We start from the raw sequence: 13,381 nt of genomic DNA, 5'->3' as shown, positions 1-13,381 counted from the left end.
AAAGTCAGCCAATCATCTAAGACGTTTTATATGGAGAAGAAAAAGAAGGGTCATGCAGTTCATGGCATCCTAAAGTGAAAATGATTTGGATAGATCAGATCTACAGATCTGTGTTTCCCTATGTTAACTTTGCTAGAATTCTAGTTCAGTTTTGGGTATCTGCAGTGTCAAATTAGGCAATGTTCCTGTGAGCTCTCATAAAAGAAATTTGCCAAAGCATTTCTATCATTGATGTATATATAATTTCTCCTCTTCCCCTTTATTTGCTTAACACAAAGCGTTTAGGGATGGGATACCTTTCTGAATTTATATGCAGAGTATCTCTTTGAGATATACTCTCTTGTTTTCTGGCAGTCTTGAGTTGTTTGTCATTAAACTTAGTCCAAACCTCAATTATTGCTTACCTCTCCTCTGGTGCAGGGCACTGCATCTGAATACCTGGAAGTGCACATGGAGCCTTCCTCAATGAGATCATCCTGGAGCCCAAAAGTAGCTGTACAGTTGACAGAGAAATACTTGTAGGGCCTCCAAGTCTGCCCATAATCCTGGGACCTTTCCAACACCATCGCAGCTGGGCGAGGTGACTTGAACACAGCGATGACGTGGGTCAGGTAGAATTCTGTTTCAAAGTCCAGTCGGATTTCTTCTCTGTGTACCCCTTGGGCAGACTGCCACCAGGAGATGGGGTTTGCAAAGAAATCATCCGTCATGTCAGCAGGGAGGTGGGAGTTCTCGGGCTGGTTGATGTTGCATTTGGTGCAGCGGGGCTGCCCGCAGCCAGGGGAGACGCGGTGGAGGAGGTTCTGGTCTGGGTAGAAGCAGTAGAGCTCTGTGCTGTTCTGGCCACACGTGGTGGTGGTCGCTGGTGTCCTTCCTGTGGCGAGGTTTCCCACGGGAGGGTTGCAGGCACGGCCGTTGCAGCGGAAGGCTCGTGGGCTCGTGGGATCTGAAGGAAAAGAAGCACAAGTAGAATTTTTCAGGTAGTTCTCACAGTGTAACCCAGGTGACAATGCAAATGTTTGGAGTCCTCATATGGGGACTGGCATTTAAGAGGACACCTTTGAAGGAGAGCTGCTTCATCTTTTCGCACAAAGTTTTGGGATAGTGTCTCAATAAATCTAGTCCTTGTGTTTGGTGCCTAACTTAGAAACTGATCTTTAGAAAAACTCGTGCTTATGGTGCTTAACTCTGATTTCTGTTGAAAATGCAATTGTGCCAGTCTATTGAATTTTATGGTTAACCTGAGAAATCTTGTGGTTTTTACTTTCACTCTAGTAAAACTCCATATTGAAGGAATGAATTTATTCAATGCCTTTATTTTCATGGTAACCAGAGAGCAAATTCAAACTGGACTGGACACTGTCGATACATTAAGAAAAGAGATGATTCCTGCCTAGCAGGTTACAGACACTAATTACACACATAAACACATAAAGAACACATAAAGAAAGCCTGTATTTCTATAGCTGAGTGTTGAGTTTCTACTGCTTCTAATAAGATCAGGTGGAGTTATGAATTTGTAGCAAAGCTGGAAATCAAGTGTCTCTTCTCTTTAAATACCTTGATGTGGAAGTAGGTGATTACATTCTATTTGCCAAGTTTGCAAATACAGATAAATTCTGGTATCTTCAATGTATATATTTACTTATTTCTAAATTAAGAAAAGGTAGGAATAACTACAAAGTCTTAATGTTGTTTGAAAATCAGTAGTGTCTTGTGAACTGGAATTAAAGGTCATTCCAAAACCTTATTACTGCACTGAACAAAACTGCATTTCTAATGACACACAATGTTCTCTTTGCAACTTAACACTCTAGAAGGAATTAAGGACTGACCTTGCAAGGTCATAAATCTAATCCAAGAGGTCACAAGTCAGATGATTGGATTTAGGTCCTGCAGGAAATGACCCTTCCAATGAAACATAGTATAGCTGTAAACCCTAGGTAATCTAGGAGTAGTTCAAAGGTCAGCTATAAGTTCAACATTCTAGGTCAAATTGTAAAATCCCTACTCCATTTATATTCAGCTTTTCCTTAGGTAAAATTATTTTAAATATCAAGTTAGGTCAAAGAAAGGGGTCTCCAAGTCAGCCTTATGAAAGTACTCAGATTGTAAATGTTGTTGAGTGAGATGGACATTCCTCTTTCCAAAAGGAAAGTTTAAAGTGAAAAAATGCATTCAGCTTGCACAGTTTTGCTTCTGAGTTGATTCTGTCCTTAGTTCCTCAGTGACATCTCTGCACAGGCCAGGAAAGAAAGGTCAGACATGAACACTGTTTTGGAAAACACCTCATGCATTTTGCATTGCATGGTTAGGATGCAAAATAGTTATTGCATGTGCACTGAATCCCTTTGACCAATGGTTTGTGCCATTTTAGCTTACATACAGTGTAAGGTAGTCTAAAACTTCAGAGAGCAAGGAACAAGATCATCCACAAATGCTCTTGTCTTCTCTTACAAACAGGTGGAAGCCACCTTCAAGGAAATTTGAAGTGTGTTGGCTGGCAATGACTTTTTAGTATCACAGTGATGTCAGTCCCAGGAGCCTGGCAGAGCTCAGAGGGCAGCAGTGCCTGAATTACAAGAGCACCTAACAGTCCTCAGATCAAAGGAATGGAAGTGCCCCTCCCCAGTCCCACCACCGCTCCCTGTGCCAGCACGGACATGAGGAGCTGCAGACCCATCTGGCAAGGAATGAAGATGGGGATTTTTGGCTCTGTTGGTTCCGTTTTGTGCTCCCCACCTTCAACTGAGCAGGTGATTCCCAGCACTACCAGAAGTAAGCAGAGATATAATGAGCTACAACAGCACACCTCAAGAATGTCTTTGCAGGTGGCATTTCTGTTCCTGTCCAAACTGGTTGGCAAAAACTGCTGGAAATAAGGAAGGCAATTTCTGTGTTTAAAGTAGATTCAGTATTAACTGATTTTGCCCAGTGCTGCACAAAGGTGTCATCTTTGCCTCCAGAGAATTTTAGTGGGACGGGTCTCACAACTGAGCTTTGAACAAGCATTAGTTCTGACTAAGAGTCAGGTTACTTAGTTTTGATTAAGAATGGATCCATGTTACAAATGTTATTGGGTTATGGATGATTATGTATAAATGTACTAGGTAATTAAAAGAAAGTCCATCTCTACTGATGGATTATGCCACTAGAGCTTTCACAGAAGAAATGGGATGCTGGAGTTCTAAATTAAGGAAGTTGCATAAGGGGGAGCTTTGCAGACAAGAATGTGAGAAAGCAGAAAAGGAAACATCTTCTGGAGGGAATGGCTGCTTTTTGTATTTCCCATAAATGGGCTATTAGCTTTGCATTGAATTTTTAGCTTTTTTCTGAGCCCTGAAGAGAAAGAAAGGTATATTTTCTCCTGAAAGGCAGTCACAAGAAGGTTTATCTGCTCTGCCTGCTAATGCAGCCACATCAATAAACAGTTCCTGTCTGAACTGCTGTGTCATTAGGAAAATGGGAGAAGAACAAAGTGCAAATTAGCAGAAGAGAGTTTGAGAGAAGGAGAGAGATTGGAAAACAAAATCTGCAGTCGATTAAAAGCTTTGTATCTAAAGAAATCAATTGGCAGAACATTGTTTGGCCACAAGGATAGTGCAGCCCATCCATCGCTCACTGGTTCTGTGGAAATAACATGAAATGTTGAGTCTGGACAGCAAGGGGAGAGTGCTGCAGGAGAGAAACAGCAGCCAGGCAAACACACAACTTGCCCCAACTGCCAGGAGGACTCACTGAATAATTCATAGAGAATTAAACAGTTTGATTACGCATGGGCACTGCATGTTATTATAAGGTTGATTAGCTTTTACTCCGTGGAGGGTGGCTGGGCTCCATAAATGGTATGATTAATTTATTTGTTTGTTTTCTGGTCCCTCAGAGCTGTGCCACAAAGCGGCAGGTCAATGGCACATGCCCAGCACGTGTTATAACAATGGTGTTATCTGATGATTAGGGAATCATGCAGTTCAGGAGAGGTCATACTATTGATATTCCTGGGACACCATTTCAAACAGAGACCTCTTACTTCACAACCTTGTAATGCAATAAAACCTTGTAGACATTAACTAAAAACATGTTCAATTATTTTTTTCTTCATTTTTTTTCACCCTCCATTGGATACTCAACAGAAGAAAGGTCATATGGCAACTCATCCAAAGCCTGCTGATATGACTCGAAAGATGCCTAATATCTTCTGAGTGATTTGAATTGGAATTTTTATTTCTTTTTCATATGCAGATTTATGATTTTGTGTGTTCAAATCTCTTGCAGTGAGTCAGGACAGTAAATTTCACATATCTCAGAAAGAGCAAAACCTTTGGGCATCTTCTGCTGTGTGTTTAATGGAGCAATTTCAACATGTATGTCCAACCTAGATTTCACTTGTTATATATGTGTTCAACTTTTTTCTTAATAATCTAGCCCTTATAAATGTTATTAAAACCTAACCACCCTGGGGACTGAAGTTGCTCAAGTTTTCCTTAGTCAGACCTAGAATTTTGCCCTTTAACACTGGTTTCAGCAGCTGTACAGCTCTTTGGTTTGTCTGGGGCCAACATGCAGTAAGTTTGGCAGGTCTTCATCCCCTTATGAGAAGCCTGGTGTGTTTCCGCACTAAAATAGTTCTGATAACTGGAGCTAATGAGCCTGCTGTCAAAATACCTCAGAGGTGAAATTCAGAATGTGCTGTGAAACCAAGCTGCCTCCATGACTTGAGGCATGGAGAGAAGAACAAGATCCCAGGCTGGAGCCCTCTTCCATCGTGTCCAGTTGCAGCCTGCCTGTCCCCATCCTTCCTGGAGCAGCAGTGGGCTCCAGCACCTGCAGCTTCACTGGCAGATGAAACCAAGCCCTGCTAATAACCAGGTCCTGCAGCTGATTTTAAGCTTGATAGCAGAAATGGCCATTTTTGGCCACATCACACCTTCTTTTCCAGGGCTTCCACTGGGATGAGAGCTGGCCCAGGTGCTGCTCCCCAGGGCACTGCTCACATGGGGAGGTCTGGGGCTGAAGCAAGAGTCCAAGCTGCTGTCAGCTCCACTAAGTGTCCCTTATGCAGGAGTTTCAGATCACTGCAGAGCTGATTTGAGGGGAATAATGCCCTCCACCTACATCACACAAGGGGAAGGATTGTCCAAGTGTCACGTCTTATGGTATAAACCCAAGCTGACTGCTCCAGCCTAATAAGTAAGGTGTTTGCTTGGTTTTTTGTTTGGGTGTTTTTTTCCCCGTTATGTTTAAAGGTCTAAGGAGTCAATCTTGACAACCCAGACTGTCTTCTCTGCACAGAGGTGGCAGAGGGCAAATACTAGACTTCCCACAAATATTACGTGCCTTGTACTCCCCATAGGCTAATGAAGTATGCCAAAACCATACTTCTCTGTACTTGTCTCAGCTCTAACTAATAAAAAATTAACAGGCAAACCTTCTGCTTTCACAGGCTGATAATTTGTACAACCTTTTATTCAAACACCAAATATTTATTTAAAGGGACATTGAATCCTTAGCAGCATCACCTTCAATATCCAATTATTTTGTTGCTATTCACTATGTCCTACACTATTATTTTGAGTAAGTTTCTCTTCAAACAGAACACACTCGCTTCCTGCAAATTCACTTTCTAAGCAGCCAGCTGGGATCTGTGTTTCCTTGAGGGTTAATTTTCTCCTAGTGAATTGGATTCAGAGCAGATTTAGGCCAGTTTCTAACAGGCTGCCTTCTGCAAGAGTGTCAGCAACTTCACAAGAGATCTCTGCAACCTTTCAGTGCTGCATGTCACCATATGTATCCTACAGGCAGGCTACATCCGAGCCTGGGGAACTAGGGAATGCCCAGAATAAGGCACTAAGAGAATTATGGCACAGGTACTCCCTGCCCTCGTTCCCTGTCACACTGTGACAGACAGCCTTTCCCCAAATGTCTTACTGGGTAATATGACAGGATGGTAAATTTATGAACTGTTCAGTTTTTAAGAAAATAACTCTTGCTGTTATGGAAATCTGCTGTCTGTTATCAGAGGGGTTCTAGCTAGGGAATCATCTGATCTGAATCCACTGGAACTTGCAGGATAGCTGAGCCCTTCAGTTGCTTTCAAATCACTGCATGAAGAGTGTTGTTCCTGCCCTAACACTCTGAGCACACAGGTGAAATTTAAACCATTGAAATGTTTTCCTGTACACGAAGAGAGATTCCAAGACAGTATCACAATGGAAAAGTCACCAATGATGAATTGTTTTTTCATCAATTTTTTTTTCTGACCCGATTCTTGTAATTAATTTTTTCTTGCACTTAAAGATGTACTAAACCACAACAGAAAGGACAAAAATCCAATGCTTTGCTTCCTTTCCTTTAGGGAATTTGTCATCATCATAATCTAGGTATTTTTAGAACCCCATGTAAATACCATAACAACTGTATCATTCCTATATATGTTATTTGTACACCCACAGGTATACACACAACTAATCAGCTTCTCTTTCTGTTTTAATCCATTTTTCTCTAATGCTAATTTAATCCTGTCCTCTGCATGTTAACTATTCAGTTAAGATTTCCTAAACAGTGTCTCTGATTTTTAATTATGCAATATTAAGTTAACAGAGAATTATTCAGATTCCTATACTGATGCTTTCCAAGGATGTTTGTCATTTCACTCTTGTCCTGCCTAGGAAGGCAGTGTTTCATCCTCAAAACAAACATCCAGAGTATCTCACTCCATCTATCTCTTTCTTTCTCTCTTACTTTCCTTTTGTTTTCAAAAATGAAACACTCCTTTCTTTTAAGGGTGTATGAACCTGTACATACTATGATAAGTCTTTGGAAGGACACTGAACTACAAAGCTGGGTATTGCAGGGAATAAGAAGCATTTGTATATATTGACTAGCACAGATTCCTTGTAAAAATCAATCTAAAATAAAGATGTTGACACAATTTACTTTTCACAAACAGGCCTGATTTCTATCCCCTTTCCCCTTGCTAAATTTAGGATAAATTGTTTCAGAATGGCAATATTGATTTATTTTGCTTACCTGCTTCCCCACGTCCAGAAATAAAATATTCCAAGAACACAATCAGCATGATGCCTTTGTGCTGCATGGCTGTCAGTAAAATATTTGTCCTCATTGAAGCAAAAAAGACCTGCAGTAATCTACAGGTTTGGTGCTTGCATGGCTTTTCTGTGTTTTCTTTCTTTCTGCTCACCTTCCTCTCAGTGTAGGGGTCAAGGCTGCTGTCTCATTCTTCTTGTTCTCGTTCGGGTCCAGAGGTGGTTTGGTTTTTTTCAGGGCTCAGATGCCTTCTGGGTGTCACCCATACATTGCTTCCAATAAATAAATAAATAAATAGCGAGGGGTTTCTGTGCCTTTCCCCCTCCCCATGCAGCGGGCAGGGGACGTTCACATCTCTGACGCAGCCCCTCGGATGCACCATCGGGGGCTGATGCGAGGCGGGGAGCTCTGCTCGGTCCGGTCCTTGGCGCTTGTTCGGATGCTATTTCGAAACTTTCATTTCTGCTCCTCGCTTTTGGTGGAGCTTCGGCTCGGCTGTGCCCGGGAGCGCCCTGGCAGCCCTGCCTAGCCCGTCGCACCTCCCGCAGCCTGCTGCTCCCCGGGCCGGCGAGGGGGTGCGGGCAGCCGGAGCCCTGCTTTGTTCGGAGGTGCCCCCGGTGCCTTCTCTGCCTTTGCTCCCTGCAGCGTGGGGTCATAAGAAGAAGAGTTGGCTCTGGTCCCTGAGAGATGACGAGAAGCAAGTGCTTTCTTGGCTCTTCTCTCTTTTTATTTTGGTTTGCTTTATTTTATTTCATTTCCCTCCTCCCTCCGCTGTCACGGAAGCCGCTTCTCCCCCACCTCCAAGGGATTTGCTTCACACAGCGAGCGCCAGGGGAGTGGAAAGCAAACGCAGCGCCAGCTCTCCGGGGCCGGTGCCCGGGCAATCCCCGGTGCGCGCTGCCGGACCGGCTGCGGGCCGCGCCTCGGGGCTGCGGCTCCGGCCGGGACCGGCGCGGGCAGGGGCTGCTGTGCTGCCGGGATGGAGGTGCGGTGCCCAGCGCCACACCAGAGCGGCGCAAGGGAGAGGGGCTGGGGAATCCTTCCTCCCTCCCGCCTCAGCAGGGCTCAGGCGGGGGATCCTGCCCTTCCGAGGGCGGGTTAGTTATCTGCAACTTTTGTCTCTTCTCCCTTCAGCCTCTGCCTAGCACATCTCTCCGTCCTAACCGGGCACTTCTGCTCAGTTCTCCTCCTCTCTGGTCCTGTCTAGCTGCAAAGGGGATTATCAAAACATGTGATCTTTTTCCTGGGCTTTATATGTGCGGGGTTTTTTTGTGGTGGTTTTTTTTTTTTTTTTTTTTTTTTTTTTTTTTTTTTTTTTTCTGCCTTAATTTACTTTTTTTAAGGTCAGTTCCGCACCTCCTGTCGCCTGGGCTGGTCCTGGCTGGGCTCAGCTGCGGGCGTTGTTCTGCAGCCGCATCCTCTCCTCCCGCAGCCGGGCCGGCTGTGCGTGCGTGTTTCCCCGAGCGTGTCCGTGTGTGCAGGCGGGGCCGCGTCCGCGTCCGTCTGTCCCTGCAGCACCCTCTGCCAGCCCGGCCGGCACATGACACTGCCCCGGCAGCGCCGGGCACTGCGGCCCGGCTGCGGCTGGCTCCCTGTCACTGCGCGGCCAGCGGCGGGAGCGGGGACGAGCCGGGCAGCGAGGGGACAGGCGGCTGCCCGAGCTGCGGTGTCTGCGCTGGCAGAATCCCTGAACCGGGCTCGGTGACTGGCACAAACCCAGGGACGCGGAGACACTCCAGCGTGTAGCAATCAGGGGGTGGAATTGTCCAGCCTGAGAAAACAACCTAATTCAGGGTGTAAGCTCCCCACACTTTTGTTCTCTCCTGCTTCAGGTTTTTCACCAGTATAACACCATTAATTTCAATTGATGTCATGGGAGAAGCAGGTCTGATGGGAGTGCAGATACAGACAAGGTTATTCTTGTGCCCTTGTGTGTGCAGGATCAGACCTTAAAGGGATTTGAAGAATGTAGGTTGAACAAAGAATAAGGAAAGATTTATTTCCCTTTGGGGTGGGAATGTTTATGTAAGTCAGGGTTATCTGGCTAGATTTTGTGGTAGAATTTTATGAGTTTACCCTTCCTTTTTTAATGCTTTTAATATGAAAATGCAATGGAAAACTTTAAAATATAGAGGCTTTCCTGTCTCCTTTTTGTCTTTGCCTTTTGTTTGATAGCAGCTAAAATACTGTGTAATTACAAAACAAAATTCTCCTGCTGTAAATGACATTATCCTTCAGAGGGTCAGAGTCTGCTGTGTGCTCAGCTCCCCTGGGATGCTCTGAGTTCTTTCAACTTGAGCATCTTCACTGGGAGCTGGGGATGTGCAGGATGTCCTAGAGCTAAAGCGGATCTGACATTAATGAGAGGCTGTCATTTAATAATTGTGCTTTGTTGTCACTGCTTGTTGATTGCTGCCTTTGTGAGGAAATGCTGTACTTTTTCATTTGCAGGTTTTAGGCTCATTTCTAACTGAAATGCTTTGCCCAGTTAATTTCACCAGGCTTAAAATGTGGCACTTGTAGTTCAATGGGTGTAATAAAGATCAAGAAGCTTCTGTATATTTCAACAGCAAGCCAGAATGGAGAGCAAAGTTCACATTGCACTGTTAAGTAGAAAATCAAAGTTAAGTACATTTATTTACCTGTGATGCCTGGATGGCAGTACAAGACTTTCTAGTTGTTTTTGACTGTAGGGTATAAAAGTGACATAGGACTGAAAGCCTTCATTATTCCACCCAATTATTGCCTGTCTTGAGAAATCCACTTCCAGTGCTAATGAGTACATTTCCAGTCCAATGCTATGAAAATCCATTCTTGCCTGTCAGCTGAGAGGAGCTAACACTAAGGGGGAAATTTTGCTGTTTTGATGACCACTGCTGTTGTCTAGAAGATGAATTGGTGAGACCTGAGGAACTGCCCATACCAAGGGGTGTCAAACAGAGAATGCCCATCTTAACTGAACAGTGTGTATGAACAGTGATGTGAAAAATCCTTAACTTTCATTAGTTCCTAAACTATAGTAACATAAATGTACGATTCATGATGTCTCAGTCAATATTCCTGCTCCAGACCACGACTCTCACGTGAACACTGGGGAGATCAGGTTATTTGGAAGGTGACTGAATTTTCTCTGGTGCCTTAGCATGGCAGCAGTTGACAAAGCACCCAGAGAATAATCAAACTGTGAATGATTCATTTTGGGGGAGGAGGGAAGAGCCAATGGCATGGCACAGAGCAGGGAGGTGTGTCACCTGTACCACCTGTCCTCTCTGCCTGACAGCCCCTGTTGCAAAAGCCAGAGGACAGTCTGTCCTCTTGGAGACCCCCCTGGTGTGGTGGCACATTTGAATCGTGCAGCATCTTGCTTTCCTGCACCCTTTCTTGTACCTCCCTTTCCTCACACCTCTCCAGTTTGCCTTGCCTTTCCTCCTCCTATTTCCTCAGCAGCTATGAGCAGCCTGAAGGAAATCTGTCGTGGCCTTCCTCTAAACCCTCTGCCTGAAAACAAAGGTCGGAGAAAAGGAATACCCCATGCACCCGTGAGAACACCCAATCTCACTGCTCAGGAGAAAAAGGTAACATGGGCTTTCACAGGGCCTCATTTCTTTTCCTTTCAGATAAAAGCAGCTTGGGACAGCAAACCTGATTGCCTCAAATGCTTTTCTGAATGGAAAGCTAACTTTGTGTCAAATGTATTTCCTTGGTGTTATAATTCACTCTGTAATGGGACAAAGGACTGGAAGTTCTGTTTGCTTCCTTTCTTCCTCCTCCAGAATAATTGGGGTATGAGGGAGATTTTCTGCACAACATCTTCCATGACTTTAAAAGGCTAAACAAGAAGCATTAGACTCCAGTACTGTCAATCCAGCATTGTTTCTCAGAGGTGAAATTCAGAATGCTGTTGCAAAACCATTGCATATGTATGTGAGTGAAAACTAACCCCTCCAATACAATAAACATCAAAGGTGATGAATCAGCATCATGGTAGCAGCTACAAATCTATATATTTGCATAAAAAATCCAAAGATGACTTATTTTATACAGAAGTCTGGGCATGAGTTTTAGGTGAGTTTGTAGGGAGTTAATTATTTGCCTTTAGTTGCGTAATTATTTTCCTGTCTCTTTTTGTTTAAATAGTCTTCATACGCACCAAAGTAATCATTGCATTATTTCATGTTCAAGACTAACAAACTCAGCAGCAGAAAATAATGGTCAATGGGTGGAGATGCTTAGGAATTTGTGTGGGAGAGGATAAGGTGGGCTCCTTAGCTTGGAACTCTGTGCTTCATCACATGTAACATCACTTATACTGAGACATTCTGGTCAGAACACAGAAGTTCCTTCCCCAATAACTACTTGCACACGGCTTCCTTGCCTTCGTGGGAGTTCCCCACTGGCATTAGCAGTCAAATTCTTTAAAAGTCACTTCCACAAACAGAGGAGAGTTTAGTCAAAGGGTAGAAAGAGGAACAGCTGTGAGATGTCCAAAGAGAATTTACTTCAATGTCAGAAGCATTCATGGCTGAGGCATCCTGTCTGTGCCTGGGACAGCTCAGACCCATGGAAACGTGGTTACTAAATGTGCAGAAGGGCTGTGGTGGTGGCTGTGAAGATAAAGCAGTGGGGAGTGAGTTTCACTGCATGTCAGAACATTGCCAATCATCTCTATTTTATTCCTTGCCTTTCCTAAATCCCTTTTTCCCAGAAGTCTGATCTAGCAGGAAGAAGTCCATGTATCAAGAGAGGAGATGGTGTCTCTCAAGAGGATGCCAAACCTTGCTCTCTAACCTGTGGAGGGGAAGGCAATGACAAGGTCTTCACTCCCTATATAGAAACTGGAATAGTTTCCTGCCTCCTTTAAGGTTTGGAGCAGTAGACTGATTTTCTGCCCCCAGCTGACTAACATACATCTCTTATCTCTCCATTTCACCTACTGCATGTGATAAGAGGTCATGCTAGTTGAGTATTTCATTAGACTGTTAGAGATTTTAAGGCTTCCTTTATGATTTATTTTATGGTTAGCCCTCCACCTTAAACTCTTAAGAGAATTAGAGGCTCAGCTGGCATTTTTTCATATCTGAAAAGTCAAATCTCTTTTTTTAAGAGGTGCTCCATGCTTAGAAAAGCATGTAGATGAAAAATTGTCTGTCTATAAGGTTTTTTTAAGTCATCTTGAGACAGGCTTCCAGATGTTGTTGACAGTGTGTAATGCTGAACATATTATAGGACTTGTCTTTATATATGGCTTCGTGTTCACTTTCTAATTGGAATATTCAGAGGAAGCTTTGACAGAAGTGAAGTTCATAATGCTCTGCTGATTTCCTCTGGATTGCTCCCTCTTTTCATATGCCTTCATTCCAGTTTTAGTCCTTGTTACAATAATAAACCTTACCACTGCCAATGTTCTATTTTCTTGGGCCTCCTTTTGTGGTTATAACAGAAATCCTGTAAGTGAGATTTATAAAGAACTGTGTGTTTTGGGACTTGCTGAAGAAGTATCTAATTCTTCCTATCATACCAGCTTTAATCTTCTTGGATAAATTGAGCCATATCTCAGAACTGATTCTGATTATATGTTTCCTGAATTCTCTTCCTTCAGCATTCTTTGCCTGAGGCCTGAAACAGCCACATCCTCTCTCTTTCCCTCCCTCCACAGCTCAGAAAACCCTAGCTTTCTGTTTCTCAGCATCTGTATCTTAATGCAAATATGCCTCAAAGAAACTACCCTTAAAATCTAGGTGTGGTGTGTGCTTTGCAGAACAAGGGTGTTGCATGCTTTGTACTCACTGACATTCTAATAAAGTTGGAACAACTTGGAAAGAATGGCCCCTTCTCTGTGTTGCTCAGGATCAGGAAAATGGTATGGCTTTATCCAGACAGCAAATTTCCTATGGGTCTTAGAGGCAAGTCATGTTACAGTCCCCTTGCTAATCCCCCCAGCAGGATCCTCTCTCCCCTGATTGCAGTATCTTGTGTTTCTGGGGCAGCACTGAGGTCAGTAATGGGCCTTGATGACCCTGATGAGCCTCTCCTGAGGTCTCCTCCCACACCCTCTGCCCATAGGCTTAGGGGCTCCATTTAGGCTGAGGCCTGGGGCTCAGTCTTGGCTGTGCTGGAGGTGTCTTTGGTTCTGCTTAGGGTGTCTCTGTACTCAGCCATGGCCCTCTTGGGTCTGCTGTCCCTCCTGTGGGCTGGCAACCCACTCTGAACTTCCCTGGGGATCTCTGTGCTCCATCTCTCCATGGTAACATCACCAGACTTGGTCCTGGACCTGCAGGTCAGCCTGCTCTTGCCTGATGACCAGGACTGCTGAGGGAACCTGGCTGCCATCCCT

General features: G+C 44.2%; 2 protein-coding genes across 3 annotated transcripts in view; one reads left to right on the top strand and one right to left on the bottom strand.

Annotated features, from left to right (window-relative positions):
• LOC137480739 (netrin-4-like) overlaps positions 1-7,607 on the bottom strand; it is a 45,299-nt gene extending 37,692 nt beyond the window's left edge. The window contains exons 1-2 of the mRNA XM_068201998.1: positions 7,030-7,607; positions 405-946 (exon numbers count right to left, since the gene is read on the bottom strand). Coding sequence (XP_068058099.1) covers positions 405-946; positions 7,030-7,123 — 636 coding nt within the window. The 5' untranslated portion in view covers positions 7,124-7,607. The remainder of the gene's footprint in view (positions 1-404; positions 947-7,029) is intronic.
• Positions 7,608-10,332: 2,725 nt separating this feature from the next.
• Positions 10,333-13,381, top strand: part of UROC1 (urocanate hydratase 1) — a 38,040-nt gene continuing 34,991 nt past the window's right edge. For both annotated transcript variants that reach the window (XM_068201961.1, XM_068201960.1), the window contains exon 1: positions 10,333-10,622. Coding sequence is in view for 1 of the 2 variants with exons in the window: in XM_068201960.1 (XP_068058061.1) it covers positions 10,497-10,622 (126 nt within the window). In the remaining variant the exon portion in view is untranslated. The remainder of the gene's footprint in view (positions 10,623-13,381) is intronic.

The sequence above is a fragment of the Anomalospiza imberbis genome, chromosome 11 (assembly GCF_031753505.1).
Source record: "Anomalospiza imberbis isolate Cuckoo-Finch-1a 21T00152 chromosome 11, ASM3175350v1, whole genome shotgun sequence".
Classification (NCBI taxonomy): Eukaryota; Metazoa; Chordata; class Aves; order Passeriformes; family Viduidae; genus Anomalospiza; species Anomalospiza imberbis.
This window is presented reverse-complemented; position numbering and strand designations above follow the sequence as displayed.